Source organism: Dictyostelium discoideum (assembly GCF_000004695.1).
Source record: "Dictyostelium discoideum AX4 chromosome 2 chromosome, whole genome shotgun sequence".
NCBI classification, from domain to species: Eukaryota; Evosea; class Eumycetozoa; order Dictyosteliales; family Dictyosteliaceae; genus Dictyostelium; species Dictyostelium discoideum.
Window position 1 is genome coordinate 4,317,636 of NC_007088.5, and position 20,738 is coordinate 4,338,373.

Below are 20,738 nucleotides of genomic sequence, written 5' to 3' on the forward strand. Positions count from 1 at the left end.
AAATAAAAAATAAATAAAAAGTGAAAATGAAAATGAAAAGAAAAAAAAAAGAAAAAAAAAAAAAAAAAAAAAAAAAAAAAAATTTAAATTGGGAAGTGGCTAAGAATATTTTTTAAACACTTTTTGCCATAATTTTGATATTTTCCCAATTAAATATCCATTTTAAATAAAAAAAATAAATAAATAAAATAATAAAAATAAAAAAAAAATAAAAAAAATTTAGAGGTCTAATATAAAAAAATAAAAAAAATGCGATTTTTTAGGAGGGGGGGGGGTATTTATACAATTTTATTTTGGTGGAAGAGTACCCAAACCATCGACACCAACATTAATATTGACGCCATTATTAATATTACTATTATTATTTATATTATTATTTATATTATTATTTATATTATTATTTATATTATTATAAAAATTATTATTAAAAGACCAATCTGTTGTTGGGTCAAAACTCCAAATATTATTTGTTTTTGGTGGTGGATCGCCAATCATCGTTTCCAAAAAGTCTGTAAATGGGCCATTTGTGTTCATTAAACCATTATTACTTTCAGTCATTGAACTACTTCCAATATTATTATTATTATTGTTTTTAATATTATTATTATTAATATTATTATTAATATTATTATTATTATTATTATTATTATTATTATTATTATTATTATTATTATTATTATTATTATTATATGTAAATGATGCCGGTATTAAATATGTATTATCTATACCATTATATAAAATATTATCGCTATTATTTTCAATGTTATTATTGGTGCTATTATTATTGTTGTTGTTGTTATTATTATTACTATTTACTATTGTATCAAAATTGGTATTTCTATTATCTAAATCTAATTTTACATTAAAATCACTTAACTGAGTTGATGGTGTAGCAACATCTCCTGTTGTTGAAGAGGTTGTGGTGTTGTTGTTGGTGATTGGTGTTAAACTATTATTATTATTGGTAGTAGTGGTGGTGGTGGTGGTAGTTGGTATTAAAATATTATTATTAATATTATTACTATTTGGAGTATTTGGAGAAATTATTGGAGTTATTGGTGTTATTGGTGTTGGTGTTGGTGTTGGTGGTTGTTCAACAATACGTTCACTATTTGAATGTTTTTGAATTATCATTTGATAATCATCTGGAGAACCAGGTGGTGATTCATCCATTGGTGATATGAAACTTGATGTTTTTGATCTATTAATTAATCTATTATTGATTGGATGATTCGATGATATTAAAGCACCACTATTTAAGCTATCAGTACTAACATTTGAAGAAACATTAACATTGTTTATAATTGGATAATCATTACTCAATAATCTAATTGTAACCAAATCACAAATTGCTCTAGTATTATCTGAATCGCTAATAATTGTATGTGTATCTATAGTACTAAAAATTGAACCATCACGATGTTTATAAACTTGTGCCAACTCAAATGATTTCTTTTCTGATAAGTCTAATCTATGTTGTTGAAATAAATTCATTGTTTTTTCAATTAAATTCGGATGTGTAATTTCTGTCCATGGTTTACCAATTAACTCATTCTAATTAAAAAATAAAAAATTAATATTTATTTATTTATTTATTTATTTATTTATATTTGTAACATGGGGTAAAATGAAATTTATATATATTTATATTTATTTATATTTATATATATTTATATTTATTTATATTTATTTATATTTATTTATATTTATATACTTACTTGAGAATAACCTAATAATTCACAAAAACTATTTGAACAATTTATAACGATTGGTGGTAATTTTAAAAGATCAACAACCATGAAAACATTTTGAAAGTAATCTGATGAGTCTGTTGATTGGTGGTGATGATGATGATGATGAAGATGTTTTGATTGTTGATTTCTTGGATAAGATAAGGAACTATCATTTGTATTAATATCAGATGAGTGATGAGCAAATTTCGATTGAAGTAATTGTTGTTGTTGTTGTTGTTGTTGTGAAGATGGTGTAATGTGTTCATTTGTTGTTAGCATACTTAATTTCGCCAATAATGTCTCATTAACAATTTCTAATTTTTCATTTCTATTTCTTAAATTTACTAATTCTTCATATATCTTTTTTTGTCCATCTTTTAATTCCCTTAATTCACTAATTAATAAATTTGCAATACCATTCTAAAAAATAAATAAAAAATAATAATAATAATAATAATAATAATAATAATAATAATAATAATAAAATTAATAAACAAATAAATAAAATCTAAAATTTAAAATATATATTATAATTAAAAAAAAAAAAAAAAAAAAAAAAATACATACTTGGTCGGATTTTACTATATCTGATGGATTATTACTGTTATTATTATTATTATTATTATTATTAATATTACTGCTATTATTACTATTATTGTTGTTGTTGTTGTTGTTATTATTATTATTATTGCCGATGTTGCTATTGTTATTATTATTACTACTGCTGTTGCTACTGCCTGTGTTATTATTGTTATTGTTGTTATTGTTGCTGCCAATACTACCGCTATTATTGCTATTGCTATTGTTATTGTTGCTGCTGCTGCTGCTGCTGTTATTGTTATTATTATTATTTGAAGGACGGGGTTGTGAATTATTTGGTAACTTTATATTGGAATTTGATATATTTGGTCTGATAGAGTTATTATTAAATGGATATGACGGAGTTGTTCTATTTGAGCTATAACACATTTGAGGAACACCCTTTATAATACATCTTGAACAAGGTGTTTTCTCATCACATTCGACCATATCTTTTTGACAAAGAAAACATGATTTCTCTGATGTTTTTCTTTTTCTTGGATGTAAATCCATTCTTTATTTATTTTTATATGAATTTTTTTTTTTTTTTTTTATTGTAATATATATTTTATTTTATTTTTTATTTTATTTTATTTACTTATGTAATTTCTAATGCCTGATATTTTTAAAAAACAAATAAAATGAAAAAAATAAAAAAAATAAAAAATTCAACAAAAAAAAAAAAAAAAAAAAAAAAATGAATGAAATAATTTTTTTTTTTTTTTTTAATTTTTAATTTTTTTTTATTTTATTTAATTTAATTATTAAGAAAATACAAATTTGTATTATCTTGATTTGATAAATATTATTACTTTTTTTTTGTATTTTTAAAATTTTTTTCATTTTTTTTTTTTTTTTTTTTTTTTCGTTTTTTCACAGTTTAATTATTAATTGGTAAATAACCAGCACGTTTCTTATAACGAATATAACCATATGCTCCACCAGCAACAGTACCCAAGACAGCAACGATAATTAAGAAAACAGCCCAACCTGGTAATTTCTTATGAGATTGTTCTTTTGAATTAAATTTAATTGAGACAATACCATCATCAGAGACGGAAACAGAGTAATCTAAAGTGGTGGCTTGACCATTTGTAAGTGGAACGATGGTTGAGAAAGTACCAAGAGTGCTACCAGCACATGAGATGATTTTATAGGAATCACCATCACTTGGATTGGTATCGGTGATATCCATGATAAGGGTACCATTGAGTACTAAATTACCGTCGACAGTGATAAGAGCGCCAGCATCGGTAGAGAGTGTCTCTGCGATGAAAATGGTGGATTCAGCATCCATTTCCAAGTTACCAGCAACAGCGAATTGTTCAGAGGTTTGATCCATATCCAAAACGGCACCACTTGTCATAATTAAATCACCATTGATAGTAGCGATGGATTGTGGATGAATTCTACCGGCGATCAAATCAACTGAGCCACCAATGATACCACTATCAATACCAATGTATGAGTCTTTATCCAATGTATCGATTGAACCAAAAAAATTGACTTGATTGAATGCAAGATTACCTAAAAGATTAATTGGATATTTTCGAACCCAAGAATCGAATGGACCATTCAAAGTGTTCATTGAGGCATCACTGAAAACGATTTGAGTGAGATTGGTGGAGATGTAACCCAATGAATTGCCACCATCAAATTGAACGCTTGGAGTTGGTTGATGGTCTGGATTGATTACAAATGATGATTGTTTATCAGTTAAATGACCAAATGTACAATTTTGAACAAATAGATTCAAACCACCTGCAACAGTTACACTAATACCCACTGAATTAACATTCCATAAATAACATTCGGATTCAACATTACCTTGCTTGTTGATGTCAAATGTGATTTGACCATTACCTTGGACACCATTTGCGAAGTTTCCTTTTGGATGGAAACAAATTAAGTTGGCATTTTGTAAGTTAATGCTTGGGAAGTTTGCTGATGCTGAACCAGAGATGGTGAGATTAGCATTGGTGACCTTGATACTTGGATTACCAGTGTATTTGAATGAATCTGCAATGGTAAGAGCACCACCTTGAACGATGATATCATCATTGAGTGTGACAATCTCCAAATTGGATTGACCATAGAATGTGGTTGGACCAACAATGACTCTATCGTCGGAATTGATACCTGCATTGAAGAAACATTCGTTGGCAGTTAAAATTGAATTATCAGTGAATGTTACAGTGGTCCAAAATTGAGCGACACCATTGATTAAAACATTTGAGAATGATTGTGCAGAGAATTGGGAGTTTTGATCAGTGAAAATATCTTTAAATTGAAGAATTGAATAGGATGCTTGCATTGTGGATCCGAAAAGTAAGAATTTACCATTAACCTCAACATCATAACCAAATTGAGTGATATTGTTACTCTTTTCATTGTCAAATACAATTGTTGCACTATTGTTACCTGTGAACCCACCTGTCACTTGCATGTTGGTGTTTTGGAATGATACTACAACATTGACTGCACTTGTACCAACGATATTAATACTTGTGAATATGTTATTGATACCAGAAGCTACAATGAAAACTTGTTTATTAGCGTTGGTAACCTTGGTGAAATCAATTACAACATTACTATTATTACTTGGAACTGCTCCTTGTTGCCAATTTGTTGGATCTGTGAATCTACATGGATTTTCTTGTGCACCACATAATGTTGGATCAAATGCAAAATTAAATGTTTGTGCTGAAATAATTCCAATAAAACAAATTAAAACTAATAATAATTTTATAATATTCATTTTTTGATTTATTTATTTTTTTTTTTTTTTCCCTCTTTTTATTCTTTAATTATACACAAAGAAAAAAATAAAAATAAAAAATTTTTAAGAAAAAAAAAAAAAAAAAAAAAAAAAAAAAGTGAGTGAATGATTGATTTTATTTAAAAAATTTCGAAAAAAAAAAAAAAAAAAAAAAAAAAAAATAAAATTTTTTTTTTATTTTTAAAATATCTATATTTTCCCAGGCAACCATAATTGATAAAATTCCCAATTACCTCGACTTTTTGATTACAAAAGAAAACACAAACCTTTATTATTAATAGAAAAATTTAGTTATAATCTTTAAAAAAAAAAAAAAAAAAAAAAAAAAAATTTATTTAAATATATTATATATAATCAAGAAAGAAATACATATTCTTTAATTCCATCATATATTATAAATTACATGTACCCAAAATAATAATGATGATAATAAAATAAAAAATAAAAAATAAAATAAATAATTGAATAATTCCTAAATTAATTTTTTTTATATTCGTTAGTTTTTTTTTTTTTTTTTTTAATAAATTTCTAGTATTGGTTAAATGTATTGGGTGGTAATTTTATAGTTATAATTGAACAATTGAGGAAAAATATAACCATTTAAATTAATATATATATATATATATATATAAATTTTCTTTTTTTTTTAATTAATGTGTTTTTTTTAAAAAAAAAAAAAAATAAAAAAAAAAAATCAACAAAGAACATAAAACAGTTTGACATTTTTCCTTTTATAAAAAAAATCTTAATTTAAATTATTATAATAAACATCAAAAACAGAAAAATGGATTAAAGACTGGATTATCAATTTTTTTTCATTGAAAACTCTTTTTTTTTTTTGTTTTTTGTTTTTTTTTTTTTTTTATTTTTTTTTCATTTTATTTTTTTTTTTTTTATTTTTTTTTTTTAATTAATTCTACATAAAAATTTTTTTTTTTCTTTTCATTATTTTTTTTTCATTCTTTTCGAAAAGATTTTTATAAATCATATAATATCTTCATACTCTGGTTTCGCAGATTAAAAAAAAAATAAAAAAAAAATAACAAACAAATAATAAATAAATAACAAGGAATTAATTAAAATAAATAAAATAAAATAAAATAAAATAAAAACAACTCATTCAACTAATAGATAAATAAAAAAAATACAACAAGAAAAAAAAATAAAAAAAAAAATAAAAAAATAAAAAAAAATAAATAAAAAATAAAACTTTTTTTTGACTGTCTTTTATAAATAATATTATTATTTTTTTTTTTTTTTTTGAGTTTATTTTATATCAAAGAAAAAAATAAAATAAAAAAAAAACCAAGTGTCTTTTATTCATATGTTTATAAATCACACACCACTCTAATTTGTTGTAAATTGAAAAAGAAAAATAAAAAATAAAAAAATAAAAAAAAAAAAATAAAAAATAAAAAATAAAAAAAAAAAACAAAAAACAAAATAAAACAAAAGCAAAAACATTTTTTATTTTTTATTTTATTTTTTCATCAATTATCACTATAAAGCTCAAAAAAGAAATAAAAAGAAATAAAAAGAAATAAAAAAAAAAGAAAAAAAAGAAAAAAAAGAAAACAAAAAAAAAAAAAAAAAAAAAATCAATAAAGAAAAAAAAAAAAAAAAATAAATCATTAAAAAATATTTTCAAAGTCAAACAAATAAAGTTCACCACCTTAATGATTACTACTAATAGAATTAATTATAATTTTCAACAACTTCATACACACACAATTATTACAAATAATTTTCATTTCCACCAAAAGAAAAATAAACTAATTATAACACCAAGATTATAAATAAAAAAAAAAAAATAAAAAAATGTCAAGCACACCAAATAATAATAATAATAATAAGTAAGTATATTTCATGTTAAAAAAAAAAAAAAAAAAAAAAATAAATAAGTAAAATAATAAAAACTCATATTAATCTTTTTTTTTCTTCTCACCAAAATTTATTTATTTTATTATTTAAATAGGGCAGAAAATCAAGCCGATTTCGTAGATGAAGAAGAATGGGCATTTGTAGATCTATGGGATAAATATGATCAAAATCTTTTAGAGAGATTTTGGAATGAATTAGTTAAAACAACTTTTAACACTTCAGATATTCAGCCATTGAACGATTGGAATAAAGCAATGTCACCAGAGGCTCATAATAATCCTGATATTCCAGATTTACACATATTATTAGCTTTTAAAGCAAGTGATTTGGAAACAATTAAAAATTCAACAGAGGCATTTACAACTACAAATACCTCACCAAGAAATACTTCCACAGGTGATAGCAATACAAATACATTTAATACTGGTGGTAGCGGTAGTAGTGGCAATAGTACAACAAATACAACCCCTACTACACCAATTATAGTTACAACATCAAATAGTATTAATATACCAACTAAATTAACCTCATCAACAAGTAGTACATTGATACCAACAGCTATACCAGTTGCAACTCCAACAACTCCAACAACTCCAACAACAACAGCAACCCCAGCAATTCCAACAACAACAACAACAACACCAAAATCACCAATTTCAGATGACTTGGAATTGTCATCATCATCTTCTTCAACTATGAGTAGTATTGATTCAAATTCAACATCATCATCAGCTGTAATTAGTCCAACACCAATTCCATTCATCAATACAAGCACAAACATTTCATCATCACCATCTTCAACAATTGTTAGTACTCTAGGTAAAGTAACACCACCACAGATTTTAAATAATCGTACTCAAATTATTGCTGGTGTAATTTTTGAATATTATTCAAATATTAATTGTGGTTTATTTTTACATATGATTATTCAAAAAAAATTTAGAAATATGGTAAGTAAAAATTTAAATAATTTTTTTGTTGTTTTTTTTTTTTTTTTTAAAATAAATATTAAATTTTTTTTTAATTTATTACTATTATTTTTAGGGATTAGAAGGATTATTAGTTAAAAGAGCAATTGAAATTTTAGATAAGAATGCACATTCTCATGGTCATTTAGCAGGTTGTAATGCAATTTTCTTTGAAACTAAATCAGCATCAAATCCAGCTGGTACCAGTACCAGTACCAGCACCAGTACTAGTACTAGTACTAATTCTAGTGGTAGTAGTAGTAATAATAATAATAATAATAATAATAATAATAATAATAATAATAATAATAATAATAATAATAATAATAATAATAATAATAATAATAATAATAATAATAGTAATAATAATACTTTATGTGTATCTACAAGTGGTGGAAGTAGTCATCAAGATATTAATAAAATTGATCCAAGACAACAACATTCAATTTTACATAAGATTGGATTTAGATTAGTAGATTTTGATTATACAAAACTACCATTAAAGAGATTAGGTAAATCAAATAATCTCCTATTGACAGTTTATCTTTCGCCACATATACCATCACAAAGTAGTTTAGATGGTGATAAATATTATTTACCATCAGTATTATTAAAGAATTTCGTATATGACCTTTGGGATACATCTTATTTGACAGAAAAAGTTAATAGAAAACCAGATGAAGATCCAGAATATGGAAGAGCATTGGAACAAATCGAATTACGTGAAAAGATACCATTGTTAGATTTACCATGGGGTGCAGGTAAACCATGGACATTAGTTGACCTCTATGAGGATTATGATGAAGAATTATTGGAACGTTGTTATAGAGAAGTCATGGTACCAAGTGTGAAACATAGTGAAATTCCTTCACTTGGTAACGTTTTAAGGGCAATGTCTCCCGAGGGTGATGATTCATCCTATCTACCAGATGTTCATGTCCTTTTAGCAGTACGTTGGCCAACTGATTTCCATAAGGATGGCAATTCATCATCGCCAATCATCGATGGTCTTTGTGTTTTCGAATATCATACCGAACAAAATTGTGGAATACTCACTCATTTAATTTTACAAAAAAAGAATAGAACATCATTGAATGATGGTTTGGATAGTTTATTAGTGGATAGTGCCGTAGATATCCTTGATACCAATGCAAGAGAACGTGGTAATTTGGCAGGTTGTAATGCAATTTTCATTCATATTAAAAATGCCCCAACTTCACCAGTTAGTCCAGATGTTGTTGATATTTGTCAACATCATATGGTATTATATAAAATGGGATTCAAACTTTTAGACTTTGATTTCTATATACCACCATTGGATTTTCATTCAGCACCAAAGAAAATGATGTTAGGTTTATTCATTACACCATTGATCCCAAAATCAAATGAAAAAGGTGATCGTCCATTCATTCCATCAAATCTATTGAAATTATTTGTTGAACTTCAATGGAATAATGCTTTTGGTTCAGAACAAATTAAGAATTCACCAAATACCTACTTGGAATATCAACGTATGATTGAACAAATAGAATTACGTGAACGTATTTCATTATCGGATTTACCATGGGATGCAGGTAAACCATGGACATTGGTTGATCTATGGGAAGATTATGATCAAGAGTTATTGGAACGTCTATACAAAGAGATTATGATACCAAACTTTTCAAATAAACACGAATTGGAACCATTGGATAATTGGTTACAAGCATTTACTTCAGAGAATCGTGATGATCCAAACATTTCCGATCTTCATATACTATTGGCACTTAGATGGAGCGATAATAGTTCACAACCAATCATTGAGGGTGTTATCATCTTTGAATATTTCTCTGCAAATAATTGTGGTCTATTAACTTATTTAATCGTTCAAAAAACATTTAAAGGTAAAGGTTTGGATAGAATCCTCGTGGAAACAGCAATTGAAATCCTAAATCAAAATGCAAAGAGTCAAGGTTTCCTTCCAGGTTGTAATGCAATCTTTTTGGAGGTTTACAGTGGTGAAAAGGTAACTTTGAAACAAGATGTAGTCGATCCACGTATGAGACATTCCATCTATCATCAAATTGGATTTAGATTGATAGATTTCGAATATGTTGCACCACCATTAGCTTTGACTTATCCAAAGTTAAAACATTTCCTTCTCACAGTTTATCTTACCGAACATATTCCAAAGATGCCATTGGAGGAGGGCAAATATTATTTACCAAGTAGCGTTTTAAAGAATTTTATCACCGTCCTTTGGAAGAATGCAATTGCAACCAAGAAAATCATTAAACAACCACAAAGAGATTCAGATTATGTTAGAATGGTCGAACAGTTTGAGTATCGTGAAAAAATACCATTGTTAGATTTACCATGGGGTGCAAGTAAACCATGGACATTGGTTGATCTTAGAGACGATTATGATGAGGATCTTATGGTACGTTTTTACAATGAGTTGATGTTACCAAATTTCCCAGTGAAAAATGAATTGGAACCATTATCAAATTTCATTAGTGCTCTCTCTGAAGAGAGAAGAGAATCATTCAATCCACATTTATCAGAGGTTCATGTTTTATTGGCATTGAGATGGCCAACCGATTCATCCGATTTACAACCAACCATTGGTGCTGGTATTATTTTCGAATATTTTTCAAATACCAATTGTGGTTTACTTTCCTATTTGGTGGTACATCGTTCTTCAAGAGGTCAAGGTTTGGCTGGTATTTTGGTTGAACGTGCAGTGGAACTATTGGATAAACATGCAAAAACTCGTGGTCAATTGGCTGGTTGTAACTGTATTTTCTTGGAAACCAATTCTGCTGAAAAAGTAACCGTACAACAAGATGTTATGGATCCACGTATGAGACATACTATCTATTATAAAATGGGTTTCAGAATGATCGATTTCGAATATATTATGCCACCACTTTTTCAAGGTTTTGAAAAATTACGTGGTGTACTCTTATTGACAGTTTATTTAACTCCTCATATTCCCTATCAAGATGTCAATGGCAAGAAACAATACTATCTACCAAATGTTTTATTAAAGAATTTCATCTCTTCACAATGGGAGAATGCATTCCGTAATTCACGTCTCTCTGTTAGACCAAGTCAAGATATCGATTTCACAATGTCATTGGATCAATTGGAGATTAGAGAACGTGTACCACTATTGGATTTACCATGGGGTGATGGTAAAGATTGGATGATAGTTGACCTTTGGGAAGATTATGATCAAGAGTTATTGGATGCTTTCTATAAAAAGTATATGATCACTCAGTTTGGTACTTCCGATGAATTAGAACCATTAGAGAATTGGCATAAAGCTCTCTCAACCGAGGGTCGTGATGATCCTAATATTTGCGATCTTCATGTCCTATTAACATTGGGTTTGCCAGGTGAACATAAAGGTAAAGGTCATAAATATATCATTGGTGGTTTGGTTTTCGAATATTATCCAGAGACAAATACAGCATTGGTCACTTACTTGGTTGTAAATCAACGTTGGTCCGGTAAAGGTATTGGTACTGACTTAATTTTACGTACTCTCACAATTCTCGATCAAAATGCAAAACAAAAAGGTCATATAGCCGGTTGTAATGCAATTTTCTTGGAAGTTATGTTCTTACCACAATCGGGTGAATCAGACTCTTCATTGAGTCATGTTTTCCTTTTCAATAAAGGTTTCCGTTTATTGGATTTCGAATATTATCAACCACCAACCTCTTTAAGAAATCCAAAATCAAATAATGTTTGTTTAACCGTTCTATTGACTCCACGTATTCCAAAGCATGGTGTTGGTAGTGAAATTCAACCATTTGTACCATCTTCTTTGTTACGTTCATTCATTACAACTCTATGGGAAGATGAATGTGGTTTAATTGGTTATAACTTTGAATCTGATCCATGTTACCTTAGAATGATGGAACAATTGGATGGTAATGATTATTTCCATTGTTTAGATTTACCTTGGATTAAACATAGAATCGATCAAAATTCAATCAATCCAAATAATTCCACTCTACCACATATAAACTTTTCAAATTCTTTTAATAATTTAAATATTAGTTATTCATCACCAAATCCTGTACATTTAAGAGATTTTAAAAATCAACAACAACAACAACAACAACAACAAGTACAACAATTACAACAACAAGTACAAAAAGTACAACAATTGACAGCTGGTACTAATTTAGGTGGTAATAGTTTAAATTCAAGTGGTAGTATTTATAATAATAGCGGCGATAAAAAATCATCACTACCACCATTACCAAATCCAAATAACCTTAGTAATAATTATGATAGTGATCATCTTACAAAGAATAAAAATTTATTAAAAGTTTCAACACCAGATGGCAATAGTTCCTCTGCTCCTGGTTCACCAATTTTATCTCCTCAATCAATGAATTCAGTTTTCCCACCAAACGCTCCTTTATCACCTGCTCTTTATCCTTCAAATTTAAGTAATTCAACATTGGCCCAAAGAGTTACATTGGATAAATAAATTATAAATAATGTATAAAATCATTCATCTCTTATTCAAAAATAATCACTTTTTTTTTTATTTTTTTTTTTATTTTCAGATTTTTTATTTTTATTTTTTTTATTTTTATTTTTTTTATTTTTATTTTTATTTTTTTTATTTTTTTAGATTTTTTTTTTTTTTTTTTTTGTGTAGACCAATTCCATAACTTTTTTTTTTTTTTTACTTTTTTTTTTAAAATTCAAATTAAAAAATCAAAAACAATGAAGGTTTCACTTTCTTTTCTTTTAACAATTTTAATTGTTATAATTACAATTAAAGTTAATTTATCTCAAGAAATTAAAATTAGTCCATTCTTTGCAAATAATTTAAAATTTGAACCAATCCCTGACTATATTGAATATGATTCAGAGTAAGTCCTCAATTTTTATTACTATTTTTTTTTTTTTTTTTTTTTTTTTTTTTTTTTTTAATTTTTTTAATTTTAAATGTAAAAGTTAAGAAACTAACAAAACAATTAAAAATTTATATATAGTTCAGATGCAGGTGAAGCATTATTCTTATCAAACTATTTAGATGACCACAAAACCGCAAAACAGAAATCTTGTGTTGATATTGGTGCACCTTTTCAATCATGTGATAAATTATTAGAGATTGACTCTAACCTCAGAGATACAGAAGATTTCTTTACATTCACTGGTTTCATCACTGTAAATGAAACTTATAATAGTAATACTTTCTTTTGGTTTTTAGAATCTCAAAATGGTGATAAAAACTCACCCTTAGTTATCTTTTTACAAGGTGGTAAGTATTTTTATTTTTATTTTTATTTTTATTTTAAAAACAATTTAAAATGTATATTAATATTATTTATTTATATTTATTTATATAAAAAAAAAAAAAATATAAAATAGGTCCAGGTGGTGCATCAACTTTTTCACTTTTTGTTGAAACAGGTCCATATGAACTCCTTGATAATTTCACTTTAGTACAAAGAGAAATTACATGGAATTCAGAATTTGCAATGTTATATATTGATAATCCAGTTGGTACTGGTTTTTCATTTACTGACTCTCAAGAGGGTTATTCAAATAATGAAGATGAAATTGCAACAAATTTATACACCTTTTTACAACAATTTTATAAACTTTATCCAGAATATTACACAAATGAATTATATATAACTGGTGAAGTAAGTACAAATCAAATATTTAACATTTTAATTCAATTTTAATACTAATTTTATAAAATAATAATAAATAATAAATAATAAATAATAAATAATAAATAATAATTATTTAGAGTTATGCCGGAAAATACATTCCAGCATTTTCATATCACATTATCCAACAAAACCAAAACTCAAATAATCCAAATATTAATCTTAAAGGTATTGCAATTGGTGACGGTTTATGTGATCCAATTACCCAAGTAACTCAATATGCAAACCTTGCATTCTATACTGGTTTAGCTGATCTCCAACAACAAGAAGTTATGTTTGAATATCAAGATAAAATTGTTGAAGCAATTAATCAAGAACAATGGTCAGTTGCAAACGATTTATTCACTGATTTAATTAATGGTCCACCAGATTATTTCCAAGTAAATATATAGTTTTTTTTATTTCCTATTCTTATATAAATGATTAATTAGTTTTTTTTTTTTCTTTTTTTTTTTTTTAAAATAAGAATATTACAGGTGAATCAGATTATTATGATATTCGTAAAACTGTTGAACCAACATATGGTGGTGATTTTACAGCATTTTTAAATCAATCTTCAATTCGTGCAATGATTCATGTTGGTAATAATTATTTTCAAAATAATAATGATGTTTACATTCATTTAGAACAAGATATTCCAAAATCAGTTAAACAATTATTCCCAACCATTTTAGATAATATTAAAGTTATTTTATACAATGGTCAATTTGATTTCATTGTTGGTCCATCTCTCACAGAAACAATGATTCGTACTATTGAATGGGAAGGAATTCAACCATTCTTAGAATCACCAAAAATCATTTGGAAAATTCCATCAGATAATGTTGATGTAGCCGGTTTTGTTAGACAATGGAATAGTTTCACTCAAGTTGTTGTACGTCAAGCAGGTCATATGGTACCTTTGGATCAACCTGCACGTGCTTTTGATATGATAGATAGATTTATTAACAATGAACCTTTTCCATCAGGTTAAATTAAATTAAATTAAAATTAAAAAATAAAATTGTTTTTATTATAATGTATTGGTAAACTTAATATATGTCTTTAATTTATTTATTTTTATTTTTTTTTTTTTATTTTGTTTCATTATAATTCAACAAATCCAATATTTGATGGCTTTGATTCTATACCATTATAACTTGTAACAACAATACTATATTTTCCATAAGGTATATTAAACATTTTTGTTATGAATTCTGAATTAATTGATCGTTTAATTTTATATCTTAACCATGTATTATCTGATCTACTGATATAAACAAAGTATTTGATTTTTTGATTACTTTTTTCACTTTTAAAGGAATTTGATTTAAAAGTGATTGATACATCCATATTAAAATAATATTGTTTTTCAATTGTACAATTGATAATTTGAGGTGGTAATAATTGTTCAAGTTGATTGGTAAATGATAAATTATAAGTTAAGGAGTAATTTCCATAATCAAGATTATGGTTTTCAACAATAATATAAACATGTTTACCATTTGCTGTCATTCTTAATTGCCTATTATCATTTGATCTATCAATAATAGTGGTTAAACTTTGACCATATCTAATATTACAACTTCTCATTGAACTATATTTATAATAATTATAAGCTTTTCTTGATTCTAATAAACATATTGAATAGGTGAATGGCATAACTCTATTAGCTATTGGATTTATTGACATTGTAATTTCCGTATTACCCTTAACATCACAAGAATATTGATGATATTGATTAAAATTATTATTATTAAAACCATTATCTTTTTTAAAATTACAATAATTATTACAAGGTGAATAATCATCATTTCTTAAAAATTCTAAATATGAGTCTAAAAAGTGTAATTGGTTTATTGATTTAATTTTTTCAATATTATTTTTCAAATAAATTGTATTGTTAATTGAATGTTTAAAAATTGTATTTGAAACGTATGGGTCTGTTATTCTAATAGTATCATTATAATATGAATTTACATATCTACGGTAGGTAAATTTATTTATGTTTTGTTTAACATAATCTAAAAATTTATCATCACCAATTGCAGGTTGGCCAAATGTTACACATGTAATTGATTTTATATATTTTTCATTAAAACGTTGAATTGAGATATCTAAAGTTGCAAAAAATGCAATTACACCGCCAACTGAATGACCAGTAAAATAGATATCATAGGGTTTCTCACATGAATCAATAATGCTATATAATTGAATATATAAATCATAATATTCACCTTGAAAACCATTACGAACTTCACCACATCCTTTTGGATCAATATAACAATCAACTTTGAAATAATGGGCATTATCTTCGATATTAATTGAATTGTATTCTTTAAATGAAATTATTAAATTATTGGTAATGGATGATTTATATGCTAAAATCTTAGAATTATCCAATACAACCTCCCATTCCAAACAATTGTTTTTATCACCTAAAGAAATAAATTGATTTTGTTTAACTGCTAATGGATCATATATTAAATCTGAAAAGTATGCAAAAATATAATCTCCATTTTTACCAATTATTGAACTATTTGATCTTTTAAGATTTATTAATAAATTTATTATCAATATAAAAACTATTGTTTTAAAAAACATTGTTTATTGACAATTAAAATAACACTTGGGTTTTTTTTTAATTTTATATTTTGTGTGGTTGTGTGTGTTTATATATTAATTAAAAATAAAAATTAAATAAAATTCTCTGTAAATATCCCTATCAATATTAATTATACAAAATTTTAAATCAGAAAATCTAAATTTAGATCTTAATTACATTTCTTTTTTAATTAAAAATAATAATTAATGAAAATAAAAAAATAAAAATTTCATCATTTAATTTATTAATATTAAGTAATCTTTTAAGTGGTGTTTTTAGAAAATTTAATTAAAAGATTTTTAGTAATTTACTAAATTATCTATTATTTTATTTATTTAAAAATTAATGATTCAGATTAGTTGTTAAATCATTTTTTTCTTTATAATTATAATTTATTTCAGAGTATTTATAAATGCAATATTGGAGGGTGAAGATTGGATATCATTATATTCTGAAAAAACAACTATACTATATGCTCCTTTTGGGATATCATCTATAGTTTTTGAAAAGTAATTATTATTTTGGTGTGGTCGAATAATTGTCTCTTTATATTTTTTCCAGTTTTGCCCAATATTACTAATGAATATATTATATATTGTATTATTAAAATTGTTGTTATTATTATTATGATCTAAATCATTGATACTAAAATTAACTTGTAATTTAATAAGATCGTTTTTTATTTCTAAAATATCAGCTGTTAAATTTGTTGGTGGATTTGGAGTTTGATATGGGCTCTTTATTGAAATATTATAAGAAAATGAGGATGTCCCTAAAATTGAGTTATGGTTTTCAACTACAACAATAATTTCATTTAAATTTTTAATTCTTTTTGAAACTGATCTAAAATGTTCTGTCTTATCTACCATTGTTATTGGTTGTTTATAATCTTTATAGTAATTTAAATTACAACTACTAAATAATGTAAAATCATAGTGTTTAAATTGATTCCTTGATGTAAATAAACATACAGAGTATTTATCAGGTAGAATACCTTTTGGATTAAATTCACCATTGAAAATACATTCATTTTTAACCATACAATGATATTCTTTAAATTTTGAAAATTTTGCATTCTTTTCAACAAATTTACAATTAGTATTACATTGTGAATAATTTGGATTAAATGTATTTAATAGGTAAAGATCTGATGAATGTAAACCCAATGGAAAATTGGGACAACTGTGTTTTTTACAATTTAAAACAATTATTGATTCATCTGCGACCTTTGGATGATAAACATTAAATATTGACATTATTTCAACAACAGGATCTTCATGATACTTTTTAAAATCAGATGAACGATGTTTATGATTATTAATATTAACGTATCTTCTATAATTTATTTTTTTAATTGATGATAAAAACAATTTATTAAATTGTTCATCTCCTACTGCAGGCTGACCAAATGTTATACAATTAATAGATTCAATGTTTTTTAAATCATTTTGATAAGAATAATATACTGAAGCTAATAATGCAACAGCACCACCAGCCGAATGACCAGTAAAATAAATATCATATGGTTGGTCTAATGATTTTATTATTGATAACATTGTATTTTGATTAAAATAAAATTGATCTTGAAAACCAAAATGAATTTTACCACATTCAATATTCCATGGTTTTAATAAAAAACAAGAAATTAATTTTAAATCAATATCAGATGCAAAATCTTTAAAATAATGAGTTCCTTGAATTGAAATAACCAAGTTATTCGTATATTTTGATTTAAAAATCATCATTTTATTTTCATTTACAATTATTTCCCATTCTTCACATTCACCATTAATTTTTATTAATTCAAATTTTGAAAATTCTTTATTATTTGTTTTATATACTAAATTTGAAAAGTAAGCAAATATATGATCTCCATCTTTATTTATTTTTGAAGATAAAATTAAATTTATAAAAATTAATTTAAATAATATAATTATTAAAAATTTTATTTTAAAAAACATTTTTAATTTAAATAATTATATAATTTTTTTTTTTTTATTTTTTTTAAATAATTATTTTTATTTTTTTTTTTTTTCTGAACATTTAAAAATAATTATTTTTATTCCACGTTTATAAAAAAAAAAGTCTTTTTTTCTTTTTTTTTTTTTTTTTTTTTTTTTTAAAAAATTAAAAAATAAATAAAAATAAAATAACAGATTTAATAATTATTTATTATAAATTTCAAATTATTTTATTTTTATTATCTAATCCATTAACAAAACAATAATTAGAAGTTTTGGATTCTATTCCATTATCACTTGTAGATACAATACTATAAAGACCATCTTTTTTAAGATTTTTTATAATTTCATTTAATTCTATTTTTGATAATGGTTCAACAAATTCATATTTAATCCAATCTTTTCCAATTTCACTTAAATAAATATTATATTTCATTGTTGGTTGAATTAATGAAATAGTATTATTTGATTTGAATGAAACTGAAATATCCATTGAATTTTCATTTGTTGAAATTATTTTACATGTTAAATTATTTGGTGGTTGTGGTACTTGAATTGTACTAATGAATGAAATATTGAAAGCAAGAGTTGAAGTTGAAAAGAATAAATTATGATTCTCTACAATTATAAATAAATCAGAACCAGAAACAGTCATTTCAAACTCCATTGCATTTGTTGTTTTATCAATTAAAATATTAGATTTACCACCACAAATATTATTTTGACTATATTCATATTTATTAAAATCATCTTTATTTGTAAAAATACAAACTGAATATTTATCAGTGAAAAAACCAGAACCTGGATAAAAGTGACCTTTAATTGTCGATTCTGAAGATGATGGACAATGATAAACTTGTTTTTTTGTAATTTTTGGATTTTGGAATAAAAAATTACAATTTGAATTACATTTTGAATATTTATCATTATAAAGTTTATCTTTATAAAGATCCAAGAAATGTAAACCTAAAGAGTAATTTGGACAATCATTATTACAATCTAATAGAATTGGACTATTATTTGGATGTGGTACCGATAAGAAATTCACTACTGGATCTTCAATGGTTTTATTATTATTTAATTGTGCAATATTATTAATATTAATATAACGACGATACTGAAATTTATCTAATTTTAAATTTGCAAATTTATTAAATTCAAAATCACCAATTGAAGGTTGTCCAAAAGTTATACAATTAATAGAATGAATTATATTGAGATCTTTATGATTTGTAACATAATCCAATGATGCTAATAATGCAGTTGAACCACCTAATGAATGACCAGTGAAATAAATATCATATTGTTGATCTAATTTTTTAATTGTTGATAAAAGTAATAAACTAATTTCATTATATTTCTCTTGAAATCCATTACGAATCTTTCCACAACCGCCACCTCTACCACTACCACCACCACCCCATAAATCATTATTTACTATTAAATTACAATTTGAATATTTGATATCTAAATCAGCTTTTATATCTTCAATACTGCTTGTACCTTTGAATGAAACCACAACAGTATTACTAAATTTTGATTTCCAAATATCCATTCCACTACTATCAATTATAATTTCCCATTCCATACATTTCTCATTCAATTGTAAATATTCATTTCCTGTTATCGGTCCATAAACTGTATCTGAAAAATATGCAAATAAAAAATCACCTTCTTTTTTAATTATTGAACAATTTATAATTGCAAGTATAATTAAATTTATAAATAATAATAAAGTTATTTTAAAATTTAACATTTTAAAAAAAACAATTATTAATAGAATATTATTAAAAATTATAATTGGTAATTAATAAAAAATATTTTATTCTATTTGAAAAAAAAAAAAAAAAAAAAAAAGAAACATTTTTTTCAATACGAATTATTCTTTTTTTGTTTTATGTAAATAGGTACAATTGTAATTTCTAAATTTTTCTTTTTTATTTTAAATTTTTAATATATTAATATGATAGCTTACATGAATTTTTTAAAAAAAAAAAAAAAAAAAAAAAAAAAAATTTAATATGGTAATTACTACTTATTTATCATTTATTTAATCTCTATGAATCTAATAAATTTTAAAATAATTACTATATCAAAATTTTACACACATCCACAAAAAAAAAAAAAAAAAAAAAAATGAAAAATGAAAAACAGAAATAAAAAAATAAAATAAAATTTTATACAAATAGGGTTTTGTTACTAAAAAAAAAAAAAATTAAAAAAAAAAAAAATAAAAATAAATTTTAAAAAAATTTAAGGGAGTTGTATAGGGAAATAAAAAAAAAAGTAAAAAAAAAAGAGGTAACTACTGACCAGTCCTCATAGAATCACTTTTTACCACTTTAATTCCGAAATTATTATGTCTGGATGGACCATTTTTTTTCACTTTTTACCACTTTAATGGTGAAATTTTTTTTATCCGACCAACCTTATCATCCTTTTATTTTTAATTTTCTTTTTTTAATTTTACCATAAAAATATGTTCACATTTAATTGGAACATATGTATATTTTCCATTTTCCTTAATCAGGTATAATTTTATCAATATCTTGAGTACCAATAG

General features: G+C 24.5%; 7 protein-coding genes across 7 annotated transcripts; 2 read left to right on the top strand and 5 right to left on the bottom strand.

The window, feature by feature from the left end:
• Positions 1-288: 288 nt before the first annotated feature.
• Positions 289-2,825, bottom strand: DDB_G0274877 (hypothetical protein; the record flags this gene model as incomplete). The annotated part of the gene is made up of 3 exons (XM_639000.1): positions 289-1,554; positions 1,719-2,153; positions 2,301-2,825. 3 exons carry the CDS (start codon positions 2,823-2,825, stop codon positions 289-291), a joined length of 2,226 nt encoding a protein of 741 aa, XP_644092.1.
• Positions 2,826-3,192: 367 nt separating this feature from the next.
• Positions 3,193-5,070, bottom strand: sfbA (hypothetical protein; the record flags this gene model as incomplete). The annotated part of the gene is made up of 1 exon (XM_639001.1): positions 3,193-5,070. One exon carries the CDS (start codon positions 5,068-5,070, stop codon positions 3,193-3,195), a length of 1,878 nt encoding a protein of 625 aa, XP_644093.1.
• A 1,839-nt stretch (positions 5,071-6,909) lies between these two features.
• Positions 6,910-12,429, top strand: DDB_G0274879 (hypothetical protein; the record flags this gene model as incomplete). Its single annotated transcript, XM_639002.1, has 3 exons — positions 6,910-6,944; positions 7,067-7,922; positions 8,017-12,429. 3 exons carry the CDS (start codon positions 6,910-6,912, stop codon positions 12,427-12,429), a joined length of 5,304 nt encoding a protein of 1,767 aa, XP_644094.1.
• A 242-nt stretch (positions 12,430-12,671) lies between these two features.
• Positions 12,672-14,603, top strand: DDB_G0274511 (peptidase S10 family protein; the record flags this gene model as incomplete). The annotated part of the gene is made up of 5 exons (XM_639003.1): positions 12,672-12,820; positions 12,944-13,212; positions 13,323-13,600; positions 13,711-14,010; positions 14,097-14,603. The coding sequence occupies 5 exons, from the start codon at positions 12,672-12,674 to the stop codon at positions 14,601-14,603; spliced, it is 1,503 nt and encodes a 500-aa protein (XP_644095.1).
• A 113-nt stretch (positions 14,604-14,716) lies between these two features.
• Positions 14,717-16,213, bottom strand: DDB_G0274509 (hypothetical protein; the record flags this gene model as incomplete). Its single annotated transcript, XM_639004.1, has 1 exon — positions 14,717-16,213. One exon carries the CDS (start codon positions 16,211-16,213, stop codon positions 14,717-14,719), a length of 1,497 nt encoding a protein of 498 aa, XP_644096.1.
• Positions 16,214-16,606: 393 nt separating this feature from the next.
• Positions 16,607-17,959, bottom strand: DDB_G0274881 (hypothetical protein; the record flags this gene model as incomplete). Its single annotated transcript, XM_639005.1, has 1 exon — positions 16,607-17,959. One exon carries the CDS (start codon positions 17,957-17,959, stop codon positions 16,607-16,609), a length of 1,353 nt encoding a protein of 450 aa, XP_644097.1.
• Positions 17,960-18,395: 436 nt separating this feature from the next.
• DDB_G0274883 (hypothetical protein) lies at positions 18,396-19,931 on the bottom strand (the record flags this gene model as incomplete). The annotated part of the gene is made up of 1 exon (XM_639006.1): positions 18,396-19,931. The coding sequence occupies one exon, from the start codon at positions 19,929-19,931 to the stop codon at positions 18,396-18,398; it is 1,536 nt and encodes a 511-aa protein (XP_644098.1).
• Positions 19,932-20,738: the final 807 nt, after the last annotated feature.